Consider the following 27,800-nt stretch of genomic DNA (forward strand, 5'->3'; position numbering starts at 1 on the left):
CTTTTACGTGTATGACCATTTTTACCCCGCCATGTAGGCAGCCATACTCCGTTTTCGGGGGTGTGCATGCTGGGTATGTTTTTGTTTCCATAGCCCACCGAACGCTGACATGGATTACAGGATCTTTAACGTGCGTATTTGATCTTCTGCTTGCATATACACATGAAGGGGGTTCAGGCACTAGCAGGTCTGCACATATGTTGACCTGGGAGATCGTAAAAATCTCCACCCTTTACCCACCAGGCGCCGTCACCGTGATTCGAACCCGGGACCCTCAGATTGACAGTCCAACACTTTAACCACTCGGCTATTGTGCCCGTCGATACAGTGCCTAAATCTGTCTTTGGTTGAAGTCAGTCCTTGGTCAGCTGTGCTGTTTCCAACTGCTGGTTGATACAGTGCCTAAACCTGTCTTTGGTTGAGGTCAGTCCTTGGTCAGCTGTGCTGCCTCTTTTCTGTGCTTATTTTGTGCCCAGGGTCTATTGTGCTGTACTGCATTATCCATTATTTTCATACACTCCCATTTCTCATTAACCATTTGCAGAGACCTAAGCTTTGACATTAAACTGACTGACCTGGAGGAGTCTGGTGAACAGTTTCTTCTAAGTTGTTCCCCAGTGAGTTTTCAGAGTTAAGAGAAATTATTTCTCAAGAGGGGTTAGGGGGTGGGGTGCCAGATCTGTCAAAGTTGTTTTGGTTTCTACCGAGTTAATTTGTTCAATGTATTTGATATCTTGTGGTAAACTGTTAACTTCCAGTATCAAAGCCTTGAAATGATGAAATTTGAGTGTCGTTTCTATCTTGTGGTTTGTCAGGAAGATTGCAAACGTGTACTGGAGCTCTGCCTGGTGCAGCAGTAGTTCTAACAGTAACAATGATGCTGACACTTTCTCATCCCAGAGGGGAGCTTGGGGTGTAATACTGTAGTTATATAAATGAAATTGTGCAATGATATGACTGACTGAACCAAGTAGTTTGTTCCATATCAGTGGACCGAGACAGGAGAAAGAGCACCGACCTTTTTTTTGGGGGGGGGGGGGGCTGCCGAGGAATTGTTGGTAATCTGTAATCAGCTAAACCAAGCATGAAGATATAGAAGTATAGACAGACAAGGAGTATAGAGAGAAAGCAAGTCAGTGTGTGTGCAGTATGGTTTACATTATTACACACAGCTGCTTACGGTGACAAGCAAGCCAGTCTGCGTCTTACTATGAAGGGGTTTCAGTACCAGGTGCAAACATTCTATCGCTTTCTCTTGTATATATGAGTTTGAGTTCCTTTCTAATTTGTTTGTTTTGACACATGATTGATTCAAAGGCCACAGGGGGAAAGTAGCTGTATGAGCATCAGGTGGGCTGTTGTTGTTTCAGAGATGGACAGCAGATTGTAGGAAAAATTATATATATCTTACTGAGAGTAAAGCATAAGCAGCTGCAGAGTAGATCAGCATGACAGGTGCTCTCTCGGTGAGTTGGTTGTACCGGTTTTAACAGCCTCAAACTACCCCCGCCGGATTTTACCCCTGCGTCATTCTGGGCTAGCCTTGAATGACCCCCCTGGATTATATGTGTAAAGTGAAGATGCCCCCCCCCACCCCAACCACCACCCAGTTGAAAATTACCCCCTTTCTACTGATTTAATAAATCAGGTTGTGGAAAAAGGAAGAGGGGCTGTTCTGTGATTGTGAACAGCTTTTTCAACTTGACATTTCAATCGTCAATACTGACTTTTCAGGGTGGGTGCTGTTGGGTATGGTCAGATGTTTCATGATACTGACATGGACTGCAAGATTTTAACATGCATATTTCATCTTTTGCAGCAGCATGTGTGTGAAAGTGTGGGTCTGTGTGTCTGTACTTACACTGACTTGAGAGACAGTAAAATCATTACCCCATTAGAAGCTGCCAGATTCAAACCAGAGATCTTGTGGATTGACTATATCACAAGTGTCAGAGAGAGAGTGATAACACCACATCAAAATCAGAAAACTAACAACTGCACCAGTGTTTTTTTTGTTTTGCTTTTATTTAATTCACTCACACTCCCTTCCAGCCGCTCCCTATATCTTGAGTGAGAATGAGAAATCTATCGTTCTGAACACTGGTGCACTCCAACTTGAATGCTTAAGTGACATTATTTCTCCCATCCCTTTTTATAAATATACTTATTCCAGCTTCCTTCATGCTTCAAGTTGCTGGATCACTTCAATCAACAGTCCGCAAGTGAAACAAAAGCCTTATCAAATATTCTGCATGTGTTCATTTAAGGCTTTCTGGCATATCATATTAATGCTCCGTCAACAGCTCATACAAACTTTTTATGACATTCCGAAGCAAATTACCTTTTGCAACTATCAGGACAGTTTGGTTTAATATCAGAAAAAAAAAAAATTAATAAATGAATCAAAATGAATATTCTGACAAAAATTTGAGAAATTATTCATGGCTAATCAAAAGATGATATTCCAACAAAGACAATTATTAAAAGGGAAAAGCATGGTAAAAAGTCAATAAGGCCTTATGGCTGGGAACTCTCAATATATCTTAAGAATCCAAAATAACATATGTGACGGATCTTTTGTTTACAACCACATAACTCACATTATCATACAAAACATCACTGGTATCTGCCCTATTCTGGAGCAAAGTGGGTGAAGAAAATTTTGCTCTTACCAGTTTGTTTATTGCACAGATTAATTCGTTTACTTATCTAATTTATTATGAACTGGTTTCTCACTTCTATCACTGTCATAACTGGTGAAACATGCACATCTCTGACAGAAACAGGTCCTGTTCACAAAATGATCTTTGGAGGGGGAAACAGGTATTGTTTGTTGTCAGACAAGTAAAAAATCTACATGCAATAATCTAGTTCATTACACCCAAATTTCTCAACCAGAAACTGCTGAGTCTAACATAAGTAATCTGTATATTATGTAAAAATATTATCAAACCATTCATTGAACTTCTTTTATTCAAGAAGGAAAAAAAAGGTGGGGATAATCTTGCAATATATCTTCTCATAACATCAAATAAACACAAGAGGTCACAAAAACAAGTGATTTCCAATTTGTCCATTTCCAGCATTTTCCATTATTTATACTTGTAGCTACATCAACAACATATTCCTTTCATTCAAACTTTCAAACATCAGATGTATTTGATGTGAGGATTACCCTTCAGCTTTGGTGACTGAAACATGTTCACTGTCTTTTACAATGACAGATTCTGTGTCAACACACTATATCACTGAAATAATAACTGAGAAATAAACTAATTGTAGAAGACGACAAAACCGAAATATGTATTTCAAAAACAATTTCACAGATTCCAAACATGGGAATAGTTTTTCTTTTCCTTTTTTCTTATAATCTGAACACATTTTCACTTTTTCAGAAGAATCTCAAATGAACACAAATTCTCCTTTTCAAAAACAACACATTCATCCTGTACATAAATCAACACATCATCTTTCTCAGGAAAGAAAAATTGCATCTATTTCATCACTCTACACACATCCAAATGTAACTCCACATGAACTCTTTTATCTTTAAATTTCAGGGAAATATTCCAAGGCAGTGGAAAAGGATAAAGAAGTTCTGAATCAGCTATTTCCAAACGATTCCACTGTAGGTGTTCAACACTGTGATCACAAGGGATTGTATTCCACGACCCTAAAAAGTCTCTCTCTTTTGAGTCTTACATGTAGTCACTGGCACGTCATTTCTTGCCCACGGCACCTTCTGATCCATCTCCTGTTGAAAACACTTCTGGCACTTCAATCTCTTCAGGGAGCTTGGCGGAGATGTCGGATTCTGCAGCCAGTTTCTGACCCTGTGGGAGCAGGCAAAGACAACAATTCCATCACTGGTGAAGCAGTCAGTCTGCGTACAGTTAGTCATTTAATAACAATAAAAGTAAACTGGAGTTAACAAGAATTAAGCCTGCACTCTTTCCTCAAATAATGCAAACAAGAAAACAAAGTCTACTTCAAATCCTGTTTACGAGGAAAATTGTTCCAGAGTCGACTATGTACAGAGTCAAAACATTTAACCATTCCCTTCAAAGAAATTGACTGAATTAAAGCACACACACACATACAAGCTGCCACACACACGAAGTGAGAGAACAGAAACCAACCTGTCTGAATATGGTGGCAAATTCCTCAGTGGCTTGCGAAGAGCTGAAACAGGCTCTGAAGTGACGACGGATGGGCTCATCAGTGGCAAAGTCAATTGGCTGCCACTCACAGCTCTTCTTCTTCTCATCCCTGCAACCAGTCAGCTTTTGTTTCACACACATGCCGCAGGCTGTGTCAAATTATCAAACAATGAATGTCTGCAAGCTGAAGCGAACCCCCCCCCCCCACACACCCCCCCCCCCCCCCCGCCCCCCACCCAAACCAACCAAAAAACAACACATCAGAACAGTTTCCCTCAGAAACTAATCTGAATTTAGACTTTAGATACAGCTTCAGTTTCAAGGACTTTACAATGAAAAACAGTACTAATTTCTAGCTGTTTTTAGTGTCACATTTTAATAAAAGACTCACAAAAAAACACCACCCCCCAAAAAAATAAATAAAAGAAATTAAAAAAAAAAAAAAAAAAAAAAAATTTCCGCCCACAGACCATTTTCAAGGATGGATGACAAAGTTTTACATCAGTGGAAAAAACAACAACAGAAGAGATCATTTCTTACATAGCAACAGTGAGCTCCATGGTGATGACATGGTTACACAGCTTCTCCCCCTTGTCAGTCATCATCACCAGTTTGTTGGCATTGAGGTCATCATCATACAGCACTCGCAGGTTTCCCATCCCCATGTTCTGCTCACACACAATGCACAACACAGTCAAACAATAAGTGAAAACAAAACGGATAACAAGCTTCCCCACCCCCCTCTCCCTTTGTAGAAATCAAACCAGATTCTGTGGCTATTATTCACGGTGTCCTCAAGGGGAAAGTGAGTCAAATCTAAACAAGGAATTTACCTATCAAATTTCAATAGTTGTTTTCACATGTATTTGTTTTTGTAATGCTGTCATACCAATATGCCCAAATTAAAATTTCTAATAGATTTATAGTTTGTTTTTTTGGTGACACTTGTTTGACACAAATGACAACTTCCCCCTGTGCAGCAACTGAAGAACCAGTGTTTTCTTCAGCACCACATTTGTAAATCCTCCTGTAAAATGTGAATGTGAGCGAACACAGTAACATTTATGTTTTTGTTTTGTTTTTGAAACGAAGAAGAAAGTTGGCAAGCTCCTCTCTCCTACACACCTCCCACTGGCCGTTGGCTCCCTTTCTCTGCAGCGTCACTCTTTTTTCAAACTCCACCCTCTCCTCTTCATCATCCTCCTCTGTCGACTCATCCTCGTCCTCATCTTCGTCATCATCATCATAGTCTTCATCGTCATATTGATCTTCTGCTTCTGAAAAATGAAAATCAGAACAATAAGGAAAATGTCAATCATGCCTCTTAATAATAATATATATAAATATGAAAAATAGATTAAAAAAACCCAACAAAAACAACAACAAAAAACATAAAAAATAGAGAAAATGTAATTAAAGAAATATAGAACTTGGTGTTTTGCTGAAGAAATGTAACCCACGCCAAGTTTGGTACAGACAAATTTTTATCACTTGTCCCTTCAGCATTACCAGAAAAACACCAAACTGGAACAGTGCTTTTTGCTCTTCAAAGTATGACGATGGTACACAACTCCAATCAGCTCAGACTAGATGTACAAAAAATGCTAATCATCACAAAAAAAAGAAGGAAAAAACAACAAAATATAATACTGATAAATAGAACTGCATGGCTGATTTATTAAGTTTTAGGGACCTGTAAGTGTGATTTGACTTGACTCAGAAACAATCATACTCATAGTGAATGTTCAACAGTAAAATGTGAAAGGTCAGCAAATTATCTTATCCATCACAGATGACATATACTGTCCCACCACATCTATTTTGTGTATGAAAGCAAAACAATAAAATTCAGGCCTGTGGTATGGTTTTTGCAGCAGTAAAAGTCCAAATAATGCTAATTTGTCATGTTGATTTGTATGAAAACCACATACATGTTTATATTTATATATATATATTTTTTTTTTTTTTTTTTTTTTTTTACTGTCCTTACACTGAGACAGAATAAGTTAATTCTGTACTCTTAAAATGGGGTCCCATCCTTAAAACTTAAATCATGAATATTCTGTAACCAATAGGTTGTGATTTTAATTCACCATCAAGAGGTGAGAAAACGGATTAATTTCATTGTCCCAGTCATAGACACACATTCTTTATCACTCTGAGTCAGTGAATCACAAATTTATGTACATTTGAGACTGATAAAACAAAAAGAAACTATTCTACAGAGCTGTTGAACAGAATTACTGACAGTGACACAATTTCACCTGTCCGAACATTCAAAGGCACAGAAAAAACACAACTGACTATGAGAAAGAAAAACAATGGCAGGTATTTCAAGACCCATATGTGTGACCCATCTGACTGTGCACTACTGAACTGATCTCGTTTAATGCACGGGTATCACCTGCTTTTATGGACACAACATACAACCCATGCTACTTCTGTCTGCTTTTCATGGTTTTACATGCAAGTAATCACCAGAATATTCAAATATATTTTTTAATGATATATGTTTGTCTATGTGGCAAGATCTATATCATGTATTTTCATGATGAAAGTGAAAAGACGTTAAATTAAAGAAAGAAAGAATCATGTTCATGGAAGATGAGCACAATTGCACACACAATGAAAAACAACAACAGATTTTAGATTCTTGAATACCATCAGGAAAGAGGTATGCTTTTTTTGAACAGCTAAATACTTTAAGTTTGAGAACAGACACCCCCCACAAAAAATCTAACAAACAAAAAACACTGGAGCCTGTTGGAATACTGTGAGGATGCAGCAACAGACTGTGTTGATTACCGGTTGTTTCTTTCTGACCATCTTTTCTTTCTTGTCTACTCTGTATTATTCCATCTACTCCCCAACAGAAACAACTGAATATCCAGCCTCACTTGAATAGGAAATGCACATTATGCATGCATATTCAAGAATCCTGAGACTGGAGAGAAGAAGAAGAGAAAAAACAAAAACAAAAACCATGACATTTAATTATTCAGGCAAGTTTGCTACTGAAAAGGCTGTGCTCCTGTGAAGACAGTCAGAGTCGCTGACAGTTCTTTTGGCAGCACAGTCTCATGCTGATAACGACTGAAAACTGATAATGACTGGTCTGTTTGGGGGAAAACTGATAATGACTGGTCAAAACTGATAATGACTGGTCTGTTTGGGGGAAAACTGATAATGACTGGTCTGTCTGGGGGAAAACTGATAATGACTGGTCTGTTTGGGGAAAACTGATAATGACTGGTCTGTCTGGGGGAAAACTGATAATGACTGTCCTGTTTGGGGAAAACTGATAATGACTGGTCTGTTTGGGGGAAAACTGATAATGACTGGTCTGTTTGGGGAAAACTGATAATGACTGGTCTGTCTGGGGGAAAACTGATAATGACTGTCCTGTTTGGGGAAAACTGATAATGACTGGTCTGTTTGGGGAAAACTGATAATGACTGGTCTGTTTGGGGAAAACTGATAATGACTGGTCTGTCTGGGGGAAAACTGATAATGACTGTTCTGTTTGGGGGAAAACTGATAATGACTGGTCTGTCTGGGGGAAAACTGATAATGACTGGTCTGTTTGGGGGAAAACTGATAATGACTGGTCTGTTTGGGGAAAACTGATAATGACTGGTCTGTTTGGGGAAAACTGATAATGACTGGTCTGTCTGGGGGAAAACTGATAATGACTGGTCTGTTTGGGGGAAAACTGATAATGACTGTTCTGTTTGGGGGAAAACTGATAATGACTGGTCTGTCTGGGGGAAAACTGATAATGACTGGTCTGTCTGGGGGAAAACTGATAATGACTGTTCTGTCTGGGGGAAAACTGATAATGACTGTTCTGTCTGGGGGAAAACTGATAATGACTGGTCTGTCTGGGGGAAAACTGATAATGACTGGTCTGTCTGGGGGAAAACTGATAATGACTGTTCTGTCTGGGGGAAAACTGATAATGACTGGTCTGTCTGGGGGAAAACTGATAATGACTGGTCTGTTTGGGGGGAAACTGATAATGACTGTTCTGTCTGGGGGAAAACTGATAATGACTGGTCTGTCTGGGGGAAAACTGATAATGACTGGTCTGTCTGGGGAAAACTGATAATGACTGGTCTGTTTGGGGAAAACTGATAATGACTGTTCTGTTTGGGGAAAACTGATGACTGGTCTGTTTGGGGGAAAACTGATAATGACTGGTCTGTTTGGGGGAAAACTGATGACTGGTCTGTTTGGGGAAAACTGATAATGACTGGTCTGTTTGGGGAAAACTGATAATGACTGGTCTGTTTGGGGAAAACTGATAATGACTGGTCTGTTTGGGGGAAAACTGATAATGACTGGTCTGTTTGGGGGAAAACTGATAATGACTGTTCTGTCTGGGGGAAAACTGATAATGACTGTTCTGTCTGGGGGAAAACTGATAATGACTGGTCTGTCTGGGGGAAAACTGATAATGACTGGTCTGTTTGGGGGAAAACTGATAATGACTGGTCTGTTTGGGGGAAAACTGATGACTGGTCTGTTTGGGGGAAAACTGATAATGACTGGTCTGTTTGGGGAAAACTGATAATGACTGGTCTGTCTGGGGAAAACTGATAATGACTGTTCTGTCTGGGGGAAAACTGATAATGACTGGTCTGTTTGGGGAAAAACTGATAGTGACTGGTCTGTCTGGGGGAAAACTGATAATGACTGGTCTGTTTGGGGAAAACTGATAATGACTGGTCTGTCTGGGGGAAAACTGATAATGACTGGTCTGTCTGGGGGAAAACTGATAATGACATGCTCATGTTGTACTACAGCAAGACAAAAACTGACGGAAAGAAAGTAAACACCAAAAAAACAACAACAAAAAAACAACCTTTCACTAGTTTCAGGACGTTCCTGAGGTACAGAAACATCATGCCTGCGTGTTGCTACAATGAACATGTCAAAATCATTACAGAGGAGCAAGATAACAGACACTGACAAGATGTGAGTCGTCTCTACATTCACCAGAAACATGGAGCAAGATAATACTGACAAGATGTGAGTCTCCTCTACATTCACCAGAAACATGGAGCAAGATAACAGACACTGACAAGATGTGAGTCGCCTCTACATTCACCAGAAACATGGAGCAAGATAACAGACACTGACAAGATGCGAGTCTCCTCTACATTCACCAGAAACATGGAGCAAGATAACACTGACAAGATGCGAGTCGCCTCTACATTCACCAGAAACATGGAGCAAGATAATACTGACAAGATGTGAGTTGCCTCTACATTCACCAGAAACAAATGGATCAAAAAACATGTCTGACAGAAAAGATGATGGATCTATAAAAAAAAAAAAAAAAAAAAGCCACCCGAAAACAACACAAAAAACATGTGACAGGAGAGCAGAAAAGAAACAAAAACAACAAAAGATCCAACGTTTCAAGGGCAGAACGGATCGGCATCTTCACAATCCACACCACTACAGTTACGGACTAGGCCCTCAAGGAAAGTTTACAATACATCAAAGCAGTATCACTGCCAGCAACACACTTCATAGCTGACAGAATGCCATGATGCTGCTCTATCCCCTTGTTACTTCTTCATTCAACAGTGGTAACTCCTGCATGCATTCATTTTTCCCAGTGACCTCGTGCTGCTTTTGACACTGTTGTTGATGATGATGATGTTGTTAGTTGTTTTTACCCCACAACGAAGAAGACCAAGGTTCAAGAGCAGTGTGTGGTGTTTATTCTTTTAGTATATCTAATTTTAAAAGAAAAAGAAAAATCTTCATGCATATACAGAAAGGCTTCAAGCACAAGCAGGTTTACACATCTGATTTTGGGGACAACTTCCATCATGCCGAAAACACAATGCAATGCTAACGATGCAGCTTTCAAACTGAAGGCACTTCCATCATGCCGAAAACACAATGCAATGCTAACGATGCAGCTTTCAAACTGAAGGCACTTCCATCATGCCGAAAACACAATGCAATGCTAACGATGCAGCTTTCAAACTGAAGGCACTTCCATCATGCCGAAAACACAATGCAATGCTAACGATGCAGCTTTCAAACTGAAGACACTTCCATCATGCCGAAAACACAATGCAATGCTAACGATGCAGCTTTCAAACTGAAGGCACTTCCATCATGCCGAAAACACAATGCAATGCTAACGATGCAGCTTTCAAACTGAAGACACTTCCATCATGCCGAAAACACAATGCAATGCTAACGATGCAGCTTTCAAACTGAAGGCACTTCCATCATGCCGAAAACACAATGCAATGCTAACGATGCAGCTTTCAAACTGAAGACACTTCCATCATGCCGAAAACACAATGCAATGCTAACGATGCAGCTTTCAAACTGAAGGCACTTCCATCATGCCGAAAACACAATGCAATGCTAACGATGCAGCTTTCAAACTGAAGGCAATCAAACTGGCCATTGGTTTTCGACACTTCTGGGGTTTTTTTTTGGAGGGTGTGTGTGTGTGAGACATTTGCACTTATATACCACTGTGGCTTATGTGTGAACAGATCCCCCCCACCGCCCCCTTTTTTAAAATTTAATTTAGGGGATGTGACTTATTTAATGACGCGCTCACCAGCCTGATTTTTAAGGTACCTTGTCTTAGAAATAACACTTCTTTCACCTTTGTTCAGCAGTGCTTGAAATTAAAATGCAATGTGAAGACAGACTGAAGATGCTGTTAGCAATACATTTACTTATCTAATACAGCAGCACATATGAAAATTAACAATTTTTCAGGCATCAGTATACCTACAGCATGGATACTAACAAGATTTTGCAAATGCACTATATTTGAAAATAAGCCATCACTCTGCTGACCACTGAACAATCAGGCATCAACAACCAAACACTACACACCCAAGCTGCACTGAAGATGCTACAATGTAAGAATACCGTTTCCAATCCCACACATTCTCAAGCTCTGTGTTAAAACTCCAAAGCAAACCACCTCTCTACAGGAACACAATACTGGCCAGCCCTGCATCCACCGGTCAAAACCCACATTCCACACAGCTGGCTTCCCCCCCAACGGCTATCACGATGCAGGACACACGGGCACAGGGTCAGTGGAAAGGACACTCACTGCCTAAGAGTTCCGCCTCCATTCGGCCCGGATAGAAGACCAACCCTGGCTTGTTGCCATGCTGCCTGCTCTTTCTGCCAGCTTCGGGGCTTTGCTGTTTTTCTGCCGTTCCTTGGGGAGTGCAAATTTGCTTTGACACAGTGGTGTTCTGTGAGGCTGTCTCTGATAGCTGATCATGACAGGTATTCCCCCAGTCTCCTGGTGGTTGAGTGTTTTTACATGTCATGGTGTCTTGTGACGCTACATCAAGCTGTACTGCGTAATACACATTACCTCTATCTCCTTGTGGCGTAACATTTTTCTGTGACATGGTGTCTTGTGACACCACATCCAGCTGTGTTGTGTAAGACACGTTACCTCTATCTCCCAGTGGTGTCACATTTTTCTGTGTCATGTTATCTTGTGATGCCACATCTAACTGTAGCATATAAGACACATTACCTCTATCTCCCAGTGGTGTCACATTTTTCTGTGTCATGGTGTCTTGTGACGCCACATCCAGCTGTGTTTTGTAATACACATTTCCCTGATCTCCCTGTGGCGTCACACTTTGTTGTGTCATGGTGTCTTGTGACGCTACATCAAGCTGCTTTGTGTAATACACATTTCCCTGATCTCCCTGCGGTGTCACATGTTTCTGTGTCATGGTGTCCTGTGATGCAACATCCAGTTGCTTTGTGTAATACACATTACCTCTATCTCCCTGCGGTGTCACACTTTGTTGTGTCATGGTGTCTTGTGACGCTACATCAAGCTGCTTTGTGTAATACGCATTACCTCTATCTCCCTGTGGTGTCACATGTTTCTGTGTCATGGTGTCTTGTGACGCTACATCAAGCTGCTTTGTGTAATACGCATTACCTCTATCTCCCTGTGGTGTCACATGTTTCTGTGTCATGGTGTCTTGTGACGCTACATCAAGCTGTGTTGTGTAATACACATTTCCTGTATCTCCCAGTGGTGTCACATTTTTCTGTGTCATGTTATCTTGTGATGCCACATCTAACTGTAGCATATAAGACACATTACCTCTATCTCCCTGTGGCGTCACACTTTCTTGTGTCATAGTGTCTTGTGACGCCACATCCAGCTGTGTTTTGTAATACACATTTCCCTGATCTCCCTGTGGCGTCACACTTTGTTGTGTCATGGTGTCTTGTGACGCTACATCAAGCTGCTTTGTGTAATACACGTTACCTCTATCTCCCTGCAGTGTCACACTTTGTTGTGTCATAGTGTCTTGTGACGTCACATCCAGTTGTGTTGTGTAATACACATTTCCCTGATCTCCTTGCGGTGTCACATTTTTCTGTGTCATGGTGTCTTGTGACGCCACATCAAGCTGCTTTGTGTAATACACATTTCCCTGATCTCCCTGCGGTGTCACATTTTTCTGTGTCATGGTGTCCTGTGACGCCACATCCAGTTGCTTTGTGTAATACACATTTCCTGTATCTCCCTGTGGCGTCACATTTTTCTGTGTCATGGTGTCTTGTGATGCAACATCAAGCTGTGTTGTGTAATACACATTTCCTGTATCTCCCTGCGGTGTCACACTTTGTTGTGTCATGGTGTCCTGTGATGCAACATCCAGTTGCTTTGTGTAATACACATTACCTCTATCTCCCTGTGGCGTCACACTTTGTTGTGTCATGGTGTCTTGTGACGCCACATCAAGCTGTGTTGTGTAATACACATTTCCCTGATCTCCCTGTGGCGTCACACTTTGTTGTGTCATGGTGTCTTGTGACGCCACATCAAGCTGTGTTGTGTAATACACATTTCCCTGATCTCCCTGCGGTGTCACATTTTGTTGTGTCATGGTGTCTTGTGACGCTACATCAAGCTGCTTTGTGTAATACACATTTCCCTGATCTCCCTGCGGTGTCACATGTTTCTGTGTCATGGTGTCCTGTGATGCAACATCCAGTTGCTTTGTGTAATGCACATTACCTCTATCTCCCTGTGGCGTCACACTTTCTTGTGTCATAGTGTCTTGTGATGTCACATCCAGTTGTGTTTTGTAATACACATTTCCCTGATCTCCCTGCAGTGTCACATTTTGTTGTGTCATGGTGTCTTGTGACGCTACATCAAGCTGCTTTGTGTAATACGCATTACCTCTATCTCCCTGTGGCGTCACATGTTTCTGTGTCATGGTGTCTTGTGACGCCACATCCAGCTGCTTTGTGTAATACGCATTACCTCTATCTCCCTGTGGCGTCACATGTTTCTGTGTCATGGTGTCTTGTGACGCCACATCCAGCTGCTTTGTGTAATACGCATTACCTCTATCTCCCTGTGGCGTCACATGTTTCTGTGTCATGGTGTCTTGTGACGCCACATCCAGCTGCTTTGTGTAATACGCATTCCCCTTGTCCCCCACAGATACAGCATCATGTTTTGTCATGGTGTCTTGTAACCCAGTGACGTCTAGTTGCAGAGTGTGGCGTGTGTTGCCAGAGTCCACTGGAGGTTTTTCACCCTGCTGTGTCAGTATGCCCTGATGGGCCTGGCACCTGTCACCTGGCTGTGTTGATGTCACCTGCCATGTGCAGCCTACCTGGTGTGAGCTAAAAGTGTTATCTTTGTTTGTGGCATGAACCTGACCGATAGTGGGCGCGATTATCTGAGATTCCTCTGCCCCCTCTTGGCCTGTATCAATGAATACACATTTGTGTCAAAAAAAGAAGAAAAAAAAAAAGAAAAAAAGAAGAAGAAAAAACAAGGGTACATCATACTACCAGCATCTTTTTTTTTTTCCCTTTCCTTTTTTTTTTTTTTAAGCACCATTGGTCTGCTGCAGAAATCTACATACAACGAACCAGCTTTTGTCTTCAAATGTGCAAGACATGATTTCTTTCTATCTGGTATGAAGCAACTCTATTGAAATGTGCAGCACACAGTTTAAAAGTTAAACAGTTATTGTTATGAAAAACTTGTAACCAAATGTGCAGCCGACAATTTTTTTTTTAATTTTAATTTAAATATCTGTTATGAACAACTTTTAGTGTAGCATGTGATTTCTTTTTTAGATGGTATGAGCAACATTTAATGAAATTTGCAGCACACAATTTCTTCTTTTCTTTTTTTGTTGTCTTTTATTTACAACTGTTAAACAAATGTGCATCAAATTAATTTTTTTAAATATTTTCATTGGTTTTTCTTAAAGCCTGGAATGAATATATTTCTTTACCTGTTACAAACAACTTTTAACAAATCGTGCAGTATATATCTTTTTTAATTATCTGGTATTAACATCTTTAACGATACATGCAACACCATGGTTTCTTATTGATCTGTTATTGTCAACTTTTCACCAAATGTGCAGCAAATCATTTCTTATTGATCTGTTATTGTCAACTTTTCACCAAATGTGCAGCAAATCATTTCTTATTGATTTGTTATTATCAACTTTTCACCAAATGTGCAGCAAATCATTTCTTATTGATCTGGTATTATCAATTTTTCACCAAATGTGCAGCAAATCATTTCTTATTGATTTGTTATTATCAACTTTTCACCAAATGTGCAGCAAATCATTTCTTATTGATTTGTTATTATCAACTTTTCACCAAATGTGCAGCAAATCATTTCTTATTGATTTGTTATTATCAACTTTTCACCAAATGTGCAGCAAATCATTTCTTATTGATCTGGTATTATCAACTTTTCACCAATGTGCAGCAAATCATTTCTTATTGATCTGGTATCAACAACTTCCTATAGAGAGAGCATAGCAAACACTGTGGTGAGATTTATCTCACTGACGAAACCTGGATTTTTTTTTTTTTAACAGACACCCCCCCCCCAAATGTCAGATTGTTCAGAGCACAGAATTCAATACCTTGCTTTTTCTCTCACTGAGGTAAACTCAGGCACTGAAGCATATGCTTCTGAACTACACCAAAACAAAAAAAAAACAACCCAACTTTTACTTCCAGGCAAGATTCAAAACGACACCACTTTTTGTAAATCTAAAACATAATCCACATAAAAAAAAAAACTGAATAAAAAAGAAAACTAACCTGATTCAGAGGGGAGAAAAGATTAAAAAAACAACAACAAAAAACAACAAACAAAACACACACACACAAAAAAAGAAGAAGAAAAAACACAACCAACAAGAACCCCAAAACACACGCAAAAACTAACACAAACACGCACAACAAAAACCAAGATGGTGCCAAAACACAAAGAAAGGAAAAAAAACGAAGAAGACATCATCAGCTCACCCTCTTCAGGACTCAGCAGCTGTGAAAACAAAGGGTTTCCTCCCCCTGCCGAAGCCTGGAAGGTGGTGGTGGTGGTGGAGGAGATCTGAGCATCCTGACTAGCTACATCCCGAGCCTGGGAGAAAGACGAGTTGTTGCCCTTGTTGCCCTGGGAAGTGGACACCCCGCTGTCCTGCTCTGACGCATCCAGCTGCTGGGAATAATAAGGGTTGCCCTTGTCGCCCATCACGGGCTGGGCCGACGACACCACCGTGTCCTGAACGGCAACGTCAATGGCCTGCGTGTGACGCACGTTGCCACGGTCACCCGTCGGCTGCACCGAGGAAGACACCATGGTTTCCTGGACTGGTTCGTTCTGCTCACCTAGATGGGGGGAAGCAGGGGGGAAAAATATTGCAAGTGATTTAAAAGATATAATAATAAAAAAGTGGAAAAAAACAGCAACATAAAACCCCATAGTCTTAATAATCAGATAGACAAAAAAAGCTGGGAAACATTTTGAAAAAAAAAAGTGATTAAGAAAAGAGTATTTAATTGTATCTTTCTTTGTGTAGATCTTGTCAGCCTAAATGAGAAAGGTAATGTTGCCTCAAAGTTTTCACCCGTCCTTGCTTTCATGATTACATTATCAAAGATTCTTCCTGGTTTCCAGAGGTTTTTTCCAGAAATATCAATGCCACTTTGAGATTTGATCCACCTCTACAAAAAGTATTTTCTTCCGGTATGTATTTCTATGCAGCCAACTGAAAATATGTGCAGGCAGCATTAGGCAGGTGCTTGTGGAGTTGACATGCATGCAATAGGCCACAGATAATGAGATATCTTTTTATTGTTTGCCCCTCTAGCCCATCACATATGTTACTGGAAACAGTTATCACACTTGATCATCACTGTCTTCAACAACAGACAAGCCTTGTTATGCCTTCTCTTTTTCTTAGATAAATGATACATTCAACACAATAAAATGTGCAATAAAATGCTGAATGTTTCACAAATACATTTCTGCATGTTATTCAGGAAGTTCAAACAAGGCAGACCCACGAGACATGTCTTTCTACCACTATCACCACGCAAAATCAGCGAGCACATTGCAAACAGACAGCAGGCGGCCTGCTGTTGAACAACACGATGCAGTATACAACGCAAAATAACAACATACATAAACCTCAACTTACCCTGTCGGAGTTTTTCTTGGCAGTCCTCAAAGATGGCCTTGAATTCCTTGGCCACTTCCATTTTCTAAACAGAAAACACGACAACCATACATTCCCCTTTAGTCCACAAGAATGGATACTTTACTGTTTTCCCAAGGTAGAATGGATACTTTACGGTTTACCCAAGGTAGAATGGATACTTTACGGTTTTCCCAAGGTAGAATGGATACTTTACGGTTTACCCAAGGTAGAATGGATACTTTACGGTTTACCCAAGGCAGTACTCAAAGAATGGATACTTTACAGTTTTCCCAAGGTAGTACTCAAAGAATAACACCGCTGGAAAGCACAGAATGGAAAGGGGGCAGAGATGAAAAGAGATTATTCGTGATTTCAAAACAGAAAAAGGCTTGAATTCATTATCTGTTTCACAGTAAAAGATCAATGATTAATCACACATGCTTTTTTTTTCTTTTTAAAAAAAAACAAACTTTTGATTTCTGTTTTCTCTGTTGGATGCTACTGTTCATTTATACTGTTTGTTCATACTGTTCTCTGTATATTGTATACATGTCTTAGCAAAATGTTTTAAAAAGTTAAAAAAAGAAAAAAAAAGATTAATCACGCATAACTGATTCAAATAAAATTTTGATCACAGAAAGTCCAAAACCATAACACAGTCAATTCAAACTTTGATTCACAATTCATAAAGGTATCAATATTTGCATTCTATCAATGTACTCATTTTTTTTTTTATTAATCTGTAGTTAGTTTCATCATTTTGACTATTCAATTTTACGTTGATTTTTTAATATATATATTTTTTTTTACTCTACTCTTCAATATGATAAGTATCAGAGACTGAGGGAGAGAGGGAAAAGGCGAGAGAATGAGAGACAGAGAGGGACACAAGAGACAGAGAGACAAAGATTAAGAGAGCTAAGACATACGGAGATACAGAGAGACAAAGAAAAGAAAACAAAGACAAAGAAAAATAAAGAAGAGACGTAAAGAAAGAAAGAAAACGGACATCCATACAGATACACAGAAGCATGTTGCTGCTATGTGTTTCACATGTGATATATATATATCAACATTGCAGAATGGACATGTATATCAACACTGCAGAATGGACATGTCTATCAACACTGCAGAATGGGCATGTCTATCAACAACACTGCAGAATGGACATGTCTATCAACACTGCAGAATGGGCATGTCTATCAACAACACTGCAGAATGGGTATGTCTATCAACACTGCAGAATGGGCATGTCTATCAACACTGCAGAATGGACATGTCTAACAACACTGCAGAATGGACAGGAAGACCGTCTGCAGAAACCCAGGCTTTAGCACACAACCAGTCATGAGCCGTGCCCACCCAACACTAACTCTTCACACACAACCAGTCATGAACCGTGCCCAACCAACACTAACTCTTCACACACAACCAGTCATGAGCCGTACCCACCCAACACTAACTCTTCACACACAACCAGTCATGAACCGTGCCCAACCAACACTAACTCTTCACACACAACCAGTCATGAGCCGTACCCACCCAACACTAACTCTTAACACACAACCAGTCGTGTGCCGTGCCCACCCAACACTAACTCTTCACACACAACCAGTCGTGTGCCGTGCCCACCCAACACTAACTCTTCACACACACCCAGTCGTGTGCCGTGCCCACCCAACACTAACTCTTCACACACACCCAGTCGTGTGCCGTGCCCAACCAACACTAACTCTTCACACACACCCAGTCGTGTGCCGTGCCCACCCAACACTAACTCTTCACACACAACCAGTCGTGTGCCGTGCCCACCCAACACTAACTCTTCACACACAACCAGTTGTGTGCCGTGCCCACCCAACACTAACTCTTCACACACAACCAGTCATGAACCATGCCCAACCAACACTAACTCTTCACACACAGCCAGTCATGAGCCGTACCCAACCAACACTAACTCTTCACACACACCCAGTCGTGTGCCGTGCCCACCCAACACTAACTCTTCACACACACCAAGTCGTGTGCCGTGCCCACCCAACACTAACTCTTCACACACAACCAGTCGTGTGCCGTGCCCACCCAACACTAACTCTTCACACACAACCAGTCGTGTGCCGTGCCCACCCAACACTAACTCTTCACACACACCCAGTCGTGTGCCGTACCCACCCAACACTAACTCTTCACACACACCCTGTCGTGTGCCGTGCCCAACCAACAGTAACTCTTCACACACACCCAGTCGTGTGCCGTGCCCAACCAACACTAACTCTTCACACACACCCAGTCGTGTGCCGTGCCCACCCAACACTAACTCTTCACACACACCCAGTCGTGTGCCGTGCCCACCCAACACTAACTCTTCACACACAACCAGTCGTGTGCCGTGCCCACCCAACACTAACTCTTCACACACAACCAGTCGTGTGCCGTGCCCACCCAACACTAACTCTTCACACACACCCAGTCGTGTGCCGTGCCCAACCAACAGTAACTCTTCACACACACCCAGTCGTGTGTCGTGCCCAACCAACAGTAACTTCACACACACCCAGTCGTGTGCCGTGCCCAACCAACAGTAACTTCACACACACCCAGTCGTGTGCCGTGCCCAACCAACAGTAACTCTTCACACACACCCAGTCGTGTGCCGTGCCCAACCAACAGTAACTCTTCACACACACCCAGTCATGTGCCGTGCCCAACCAACAGGAACTCTTCACACAGTTAAGTGAGAAAAAGAAAAAGCAAAGAGAATTTATTTGTACTTGAACAAAAAAAACAACAACAACAAAAGTAGAAGGAAAAGAAAAGAAGAAACATGCATTTTGTACTTTATGAGAACCGATGAAAGATTTTTTGTTTAAACCCGACACACAAGCCATCTATTCAGCTCCCTCTCCCATGCCCAGTGACCTTGAACTTGACGGCAAACTGCTCCATCTTGGACTCATCCTCGGAGAAGTCACTGGCCACCCAGCACCAGGCCGTCTCCGAGGTGCTCATGGGCCGCAACTCCATGCTGGCGGAGATCAGGTGGTTACACGCCACCTTCAGCACCTGCTCACGACGCAGCAGCACGCGGAACAACACTGCACACACACACACACACACACGCGTGTCCATCACCACGGTTAACCCACAATGATGAATTTGTTGTCAGTCCCCTAATATAAATCCCAATATGATGTGTGTTTATTCTTTCCCTTTTTTGGTGTCTGTTTTGCAGCAGAAATTTTGACATATTACTTTCTATATTTCAATGCCAAAATATAATAAAGGAATGAAGAAGTTGCTATCGGAACCATATAAGCTTAGGAGTACTTGACAATGCTGTACTCTCATAATAAATCTTCTTCTTCTACTTCGTTCATGGGCTGCAACTCCCATGTTCCATCGTATGTACACAAGTGGGCTTTCATGTGTATGACCATTTTTACCCCGCCATGTATGCAGCCATACTCCAGTTTTCGGGGGTGTGCATACTGGGACATTCTTGTTTACATACCCCGCCAGACACCGACATGGATAATAGGATCTTTAACGAGCGTATTTGATCTTCTGCTTGTGTGTAACACAAAGGGGGTTCAGGCACAAGCAGGTCTGCACACATACTGACCTGGGAGATTGGTAAAATCTCCATCCTTTACCCACCAGGCGCCATTACCGAGATTTGAACCCGGGACCCTCAGACTGAAAATCCAACGCTTTAACCACTCGGCTGTTGCACCCGTCATAATATAATTATTAAGACAGAAATAGACACCAGCTGTGTTGATAAAGAAACAGAAATAGACACCAGCTGTGTTGATAAAGAAATGTGGACACTTCCAAAGACACATCCGTGAGGTGGATGATCTGAATGTGAAGTCCCATCTGTGCCCAGAGCACACTCAACTTGGAGTGGGAGGTGGCCATGGGCAAAACAGCCCCACATCTGATGGGGCTTGAACCCACAGCCTCCCTGTGGTCATCCATGGTGCTAACCACTTCACCACAATGCAACCTATACTGACAAATTAAGGTATCAAATTTCTTCAACGACAAACTGAGGTATAAAGTATCAATAGGAAAGAAATCAACTTACACTGAGATGTATGTTTCATGATTTTCATCTCTCCTATGCCCCTCTCTTTCCACTGTGAGCTGTCGAAGCGATACACTTTGGCCCGCTGTGCAAACAGCACAGTCCAGTCTTCTTCACCTGAAATCATGAAAAAGACATGTTCACTGGAAACATCTATGCAAACACGGGAAAATAACAAAAAGAGAAAAAGAGAGAAAAAAAAAAAATCACTTAAAAGAAATAATTCAGAAAAAGATTTTATTTCTCTGGTGCAATGCAATATGTGAAGCCTATTGTACATATCCAAATTAATGATCAACAGGCTGAATTTGGCACATAAGACATTGAGAAACAAGTGCACAACAAATAGTGTTTTCTTTTTTCTCTCTTCTCTCGTTTTTAAACATCACATGGAAAGTTGCATGCTTTTTAAAAACTGCACATTAGTGAAACTGAACTGGCAAACTGGAAAACAATATCATTTCCCTTATGTGGTTGTGATAATTAAAAAAGGATATCTGAAAAACATATTTCCTGAGCATCCAGATACACCTGCACCCGTGTAAACACACATCAGACAAACACAGAAACAAAACTCCAAACAGTAACAAACTAATCACCAACAACAAACAGGTTTTCATCAAGCACTTCTGAACACATGAAGGCTGACAACGCAGCTGTGCAAGGTCTCCTTTGGTGTGTGGCCCCCGGCAACATGACACCATAAATCAATTCCCTGTGAAATGCCAGGTCTGACACTGCCGGCTGTAGCTGTGTATGGGAAACTTGAGCAGTGTGGGACTTATGCTACAGAGATGGTGTAGATGATGGGGCAGAAAAAGTAAAAATGAAAATAAAATAAAACAAAATAACACCTGTTGTTCTTCCTTTGTGACACACACACACACAGGTGAACACCTGCCCCCTCCAGACCCACTCACCTGTCCTGGTCTCCACCAGCTCTGGCAGAGGTATCACCGGTTCAAAGTGGATGTCCTCACTGGGGGCCACCTCTCCTTCCACCTCTTCTGCCCCTCCCCCTCCTCCAGCCCCAAACAACCTCTGGCCAGCTCCCGCCCAGTGGAATGGCTTGGATGGATCTGACAACACACCGCACAGAAACATCACTTTGTGGAAGACCTATTGCTATGCTGTGGGGACAATGAGGAAAGGGTAAGTTTCCATCAGAGGAATCTTCAGTGACTGCGTAAAATGGCCCAAAAATTCAGTCTCTGTTTTACCAGCTGCAGAGTTATCCTGACAAGACAAATAAATGGTGTGTACAAAGCCAGCCGACCACAGTGTTACTTTAGGGCTGTCCATGGTTTTTTGTTGTGTGTTGTTTTTACACACGTTAGTGTACTGCTAAACCTATACCCCTCAAATATTACTTCCCCTACAGTAGAACAGACATGTTATAAACACTATCACGACTGTATATATATATATATACACACACACACACAAACACACATACATATATATACACACACACACACATATATATCCTGACTTTACCATATACACATACACACACACACACACACACATTTATATATATTAACTTCTCTGCAGTACGTCTACAGGTTGAGCAAAGCCAAACTTTTGAAACACGACTGAAAATCAAATTCCTGTATTCATTCAGTACTGGGCACAGACCCTAGCAGCAACAAGTCACCAGCAAGGACTGTCGATTCCTGCTGCGACTTACCCTTGGACCCAAAGCCCGGCGTCTCCCCACTGGTGGCAGCCAGAGCCGAGAAAGACATCCCACCGCTTTTTCCAAACAGCATTCCCTCCGAGGCTGAAACAAGTGTTTCATGGACCTTGAGCCAAAAAAAAATAAACATCAAAAAAGAAAGAGAATGAACAGCTCCCAATTCCGCAATACAGTATATGCAATGCATCATAATGACTTTAGAAAAGTCAAATAAATATGTGTATATATATATATATATATATATATATGTATGTCTGTGTGTGTGCATGTGCAAGTCTGTGTGTACACACACACACACGTAATATATATATATATATTTTTTAAAAACTTAATGAGTATAACTGTGTCTACACAGTCACTGCATCCAGATGAGCTGTAATTTGAGCATCTCCTTATCAACATACAAGCAACACAACATAAAAATAAGTGAAAGGTACGAAATACATTTTTTCAAAGTGTGAATTAGTGTCTCTGCACTGGCACAGTATCCACATGAGCTGTTCACTACTGGTTTACACTGCAATGAATTCTGGTAAGAGTGGACTTCTGGAAGAAGCTCAGGTTGTTTTCCCAGAAAGAGCACACACTGACAAAAGCAGAGGTTATGAAAGACGCTGTAACATCACCCTTGGAACCACAGCAAGACAAAAACTCCAGCAGAAGAGCGACAGCTAGTCTGGAACCACAGCAAGACAAAAACTCCAGCAGAAGAGCGACAGCTAGTCTGGAACCACAGCAAGACAAAAACTCCACCAGAAGAGCGACAGCTAGTCTCTTGGTCACCACCACCAACATGGCCGACTCACCTTTTTCAAAGGTTTCCTCTTGTGCTGGTGGTTTCACTGACTGGGTGGGGGCTGCGGGTGTTGCTGCAGCTGCGACTGCCTTTTCTGCACACCCAAGTCAATGTACCAACCGATCAGTGTACCGTCAGCGCAGCGTACCTTTTCATCAAGAGCATATAACAACAACGGTGGCAAGGCCATCCACTCTCTTGTCACACCCTAACCCTGTTCTTGCTCTAAGTAAATCCACTTGCATTACTCCCCTTTCAGTAAATCAGTCAGTGCAGTTGTGACAAGAAACATTCTGACAGCATGGTCAGAACATACGCTGAACAAACACAGACAGAAATGCCAAATATTTCCCTTTATCAGAAGAATACAGTCACAGAAAGTGTTTTCCAGTTTTACAGTGACGAGTGAAACCAAAAGTAGACCCCAAGTCATGAAATCCTCATGCTGCAGGCTCCCCAAATGGCATGGTGAGTCGCACAAATTTGATGCTGCATGAGGAAATGTGTTCACCCGTCAAAGGCATAAATAAATAATAACAAATAAATAAATGAAAAACACTGCAAAACTGATCATCTAAAAATGTGGCGTTTTCAACCTTCGACTTTGATGCAGATTGGAATAAAAGGGAAAAAACCCTATCAAGTTCTATCATCTTTCTCCGTTTTCTTCTCTCCATCTTGTCTTTGAACTGTTACCCCTCAGAGACTGACAATCCCTTACTCTATTACCTTTCTACATCCCAATACCCACCCCACACCCATGTTGTCGCAGAGTGACCTTAAACTGGACCTTTTTTTTTTTAAAACCCATCCACAAATCCTTCCACCACACACAACCCATAGTCTGCAGTGGACAGGTAATCAAAGAGCAGCCAGGGGAGGTGGGGCAGAATCACCTGCATTCTCACCTTTCTGCACAGCAGGTGCTTTGCTGGGGTCATAGTCCTCGCAGCCAATGCAGCCGGGACAGCCCGGTCGGTTCTCGTACAGGTAAAAGGTGTCAGGGCAGGAGCAGCTTGCGAGCCCTGGCTACCTGGTCTGGTGTTGGGGTTTCTTCATACAGGAACACCACATCGCCATTGTCTGGAATGTGGCCCACACTTTGCTCGTCAGTCACTTTGCAAAAAAAAAAAAACAAAACAAAAAAACCCTGCTGTACAAGATAAATTTAAAGCTGAAAATTCAACACATATCACTTCACCCATATCCCCAGTCAGTCCAGTACCATCCTCAATAAAGAGTTGATCCTCTTCTGTGAGCACTGAGGGCAGTTAGTGTAAGCAAACAGTAGCAAATGGAGTGTTGGCCTTGAGGTAACACAGTCCGCCTCGGAAGCGTGAGAATCTGAATGCACTCCCCCTCCACTGGACCTCGGGTGGTGGTCTGGACGCTAGTCATTCGGATGAGACAATAAACTGAGGATCTGTGTGCAACATGCACTTAGCGCATGAAGAAGAACGCAAGGCAACATAAGGGTTGTCCCTGGCAAAATTCTGTAGAAAAATCCACTTCAATGGGAAAACAAACAAATTTGCAGGCAGAAAAAAAAAAGAAAGAAAAAGAAAAAAAAAAGGGGGTGGTGTTCTCAGTGTAGCGATGCGCTCTCCCTGGGGAGAGCAGACCGAATTTCACACAATCTGTTTTGACAAAAAAAGTCACACATTTACTCTTTTAACTACAAGTAACCTTTTTATATTTTCTACCACACTCTTTAGATGGTTATACTCTGCATATGAATACGCAGGAAGCATAATAAGACACCAGGTGTGTATATCCTGTCCTGGGAAATCAGGAAAAAAACAACTGATCTTCACCCACAACCCACCAGGCTCTGATTCAGTAATCGAACCCAGGACCTTCAGACTGAAAGTCCCATGCCCTAATCACTAAAGCATTGCGCCCGTCAAAAGCTTCATCTGAATATGATTCAGAAACTTTGACAAACATGACCTTCTCTCCCCACTCCCCCTTGTTCTCACCACTCACTTTTTCACTTTCACTACAGTGATTTCTGTTCAGAACAGAAAAGACAAAGGAGGGAAAAGCCCATCTATTTATCTACTGTGATCTATTTATCTGTTTATTCATTTCATCACTTATTCCTCTGATGCTTCCACTTTAAAGGAAACCCTGTACTGATGTGTTACAATGACACATTACACCAAACTGATTGTGAAATGTATCCATTCAGAAAGAAAAGCACCTTCTCCGCAAGGGGTAAAAATAAAATAAAATAAAATAAATTTTCAACACAATTTTGCCAGGGAACCCTTTTGCTGCAAGTAGGTTCTCTTACAAGTAACATCTACATGAGGTGGGAAGTCTAGGACTACAGAAACACACACACATTCCATGCAACAATTTGACAAGGTCTATCGCTGTCCGGAGAAAGGGGGAGAAAAAACAAAGCAAATAAGTTCTCTTACAAGTAACATCTACATAAGGTGGGAAGTCTAGGACTACAGACACACACACACACACACATTCCACACTATAATTCAATAAGGTCTATCGTTGCTTGGATAAAGGGACAAAAAAAAAAAAGAAAAAAAAAAAAGAGAGAGGAAATAAAATCAAATGAAATTATGGTGTTTAGAGCCTCACCCACCACGAAGGTCATCATGTCAAGACTATCGCCACGAAAGAAAGAAAAGTTGTGCATGCGTACGTACCTTCCTCCTGGTGGAACAACCTCCGGGACACCTCGGCCTTCTTCCCCCCACTGTTGACCACTGTCGGGTCCAGCATCTTGGCGCCTGCTTTGCTGGGTGTCTTCATCTTCTCCTTGGAGTCGTCAAACACTTTCTTGAAGTTGTTGGCAATGTCAGCATCGCGGAAGCGTACGGCGAACTTTTCCATCTGGCCCTCACCTTCCGAGAAGTCCATGGCGTACCACACCCACGCCTTGCCCTCGCTGCGCGACATCGCTTTCAGGTCCAGCTCCTCCGTGATAAAGTGGTTACAGCAGATCTTCAGAACCTGCAATGATATACATGAATATATATAGAGAGAGACAGAGACAGAGAGAGACCAAGATGGAATGAGAGAAAGAGAATGACAGACAGACAAACAGAGAGTGAGAGAATGACACAGAGACAGAGATGGAGGTTTTATTCAATACAGGCCATGCCAATCATGAAGGGGTGGTGTAAACAAACATTTCAGAATATATACATACCCCACTCAACAGCAAACAATAATTCTGTTTTCTATGGCTTTATACAACTAAATTTCCAATTGTTTATTAACCACAGGACAGACACTACACACATTTCAAAACAGGACACACCACAAAATGGTTATGGTGGACACACAAGCACATCAACCAAAGGACAAACACTACACACATTTCGAAACAGGACACACCATAAAACGGTTTGGTGGACACAGAAGTACATCAACCACAGGACAGACACCACGTATTTCAAAACAGGACACACCATAAAACGGATTGGTGGACACACAAGCACACTGACCACAGGACAGATTATTCACATATTTCAAAACAGGACACACCACAAAACTGTAGTGGTGGACACACAAGCACATCAACCACAGGACAGACACTACACACATTTCACAGATCACACCCCCCCTCCCCACCTGTTCCCTTCTCATCAGCACACGGATGCGGCCAGTTTCTTTGTGCTGCAGGATCTTTATGGTGCCCAGTCCTCGCTCCTTCCATTCCCCACTGGTGAAGCGGTACAGTTTGGCTCGGCTCTCAAACAGCACCTCCTCTTCTTCCTCGCCCGTCTTCAAATCGACCTTCTCCGGCAAGGAAACCACTGGCTCAAAGTAGATGTGTGAGTCTTCTCCTTCCTGGTAACAATGTACAGTGTGAGGATATCCGAAGGTGTTGACACTATGACAAAATGTCTGAATACTGCATGCAGAGTGTCATTTATTAACCTCCACCCCCCCCCCCTCCTCCTCACCCCTCTCACACGGTCACTTGATTCAGTTCTCATCAGACCGCGTTGGCTGCGTGCCAAGAATATCGCTCTGCTGCTAATTCCGTCATCTGTCGTCTGCTAACAGCTGTACAGCTGACATCACTCACTGACAGTTGCATCTTGGCCACTCTCTTGATTGCTCCCTTTATTTTCTATCAGATCGTCCTATAAATGTTCATCTCTATCTTCTCCTTCGAATTTACGCTTCAGTTCTTTCTGAGCATCAGCTAAAGAAAGAAATCATTTTTGATTTAGTTCGTCACGATCGCATGTCTTGAGCACGGCGTCAGTCCGACATTTTGTTGAGAGAGCGAGGAGAGAAGTCAGGCAAACACTTGGACAGTGACCCAACCAAAACGTTCAAATAAAGGACTGCTTCATGACGTAGATGGGGTTTCTAGCTATGAATAGAATCTAGAGAGATTCCCCAGGCTAAAGCTACCACTATTTTTGCCAATGAGCAACCATCCACATGTATATTTATGGAATCATTGCAAATGAAATGTTATAAATATATACATCTTTTAGGTCCTTCCACGACATGAAAAAAAAAAAAAAAAAAAAAAAAAAAAAAAAAAAAG

The 27,800-nt window shown here is 41.7% G+C and overlaps 1 protein-coding gene across 1 annotated transcript in view; it reads right to left on the reverse strand.

Moving 5' to 3' along the window:
- Nucleotides 1-2,007: 2,007 nt before the first annotated feature.
- Nucleotides 2,008-27,800, reverse strand: part of LOC143288767 (E3 SUMO-protein ligase RanBP2-like) — a 96,405-nt gene continuing 70,612 nt past the window's right edge. The window contains 16 exon segments of the mRNA XM_076597395.1: nucleotides 2,008-3,833; nucleotides 4,140-4,269; nucleotides 4,701-4,828; nucleotides 5,286-5,437; nucleotides 11,269-13,923; nucleotides 15,504-15,866; nucleotides 16,679-16,742; nucleotides 19,598-19,773; nucleotides 20,769-20,885; nucleotides 21,689-21,847; nucleotides 22,459-22,551; nucleotides 23,274-23,357; nucleotides 24,172-24,268; nucleotides 24,270-24,379; nucleotides 25,936-26,242; nucleotides 26,867-27,085. Of these exon segments, the coding sequence (XP_076453510.1) occupies nucleotides 3,720-3,833; nucleotides 4,140-4,269; nucleotides 4,701-4,828; nucleotides 5,286-5,437; nucleotides 11,269-13,923; nucleotides 15,504-15,866; nucleotides 16,679-16,742; nucleotides 19,598-19,773; nucleotides 20,769-20,885; nucleotides 21,689-21,847; nucleotides 22,459-22,551; nucleotides 23,274-23,357; nucleotides 24,172-24,268; nucleotides 24,270-24,379; nucleotides 25,936-26,242; nucleotides 26,867-27,085 (4,968 nt within the window). The 3' untranslated portion in view covers nucleotides 2,008-3,719.

This window comes from Babylonia areolata, chromosome 13, assembly GCF_041734735.1.
Source record: "Babylonia areolata isolate BAREFJ2019XMU chromosome 13, ASM4173473v1, whole genome shotgun sequence".
Taxonomy (NCBI): domain Eukaryota; kingdom Metazoa; phylum Mollusca; class Gastropoda; order Neogastropoda; family Buccinidae; genus Babylonia; species Babylonia areolata.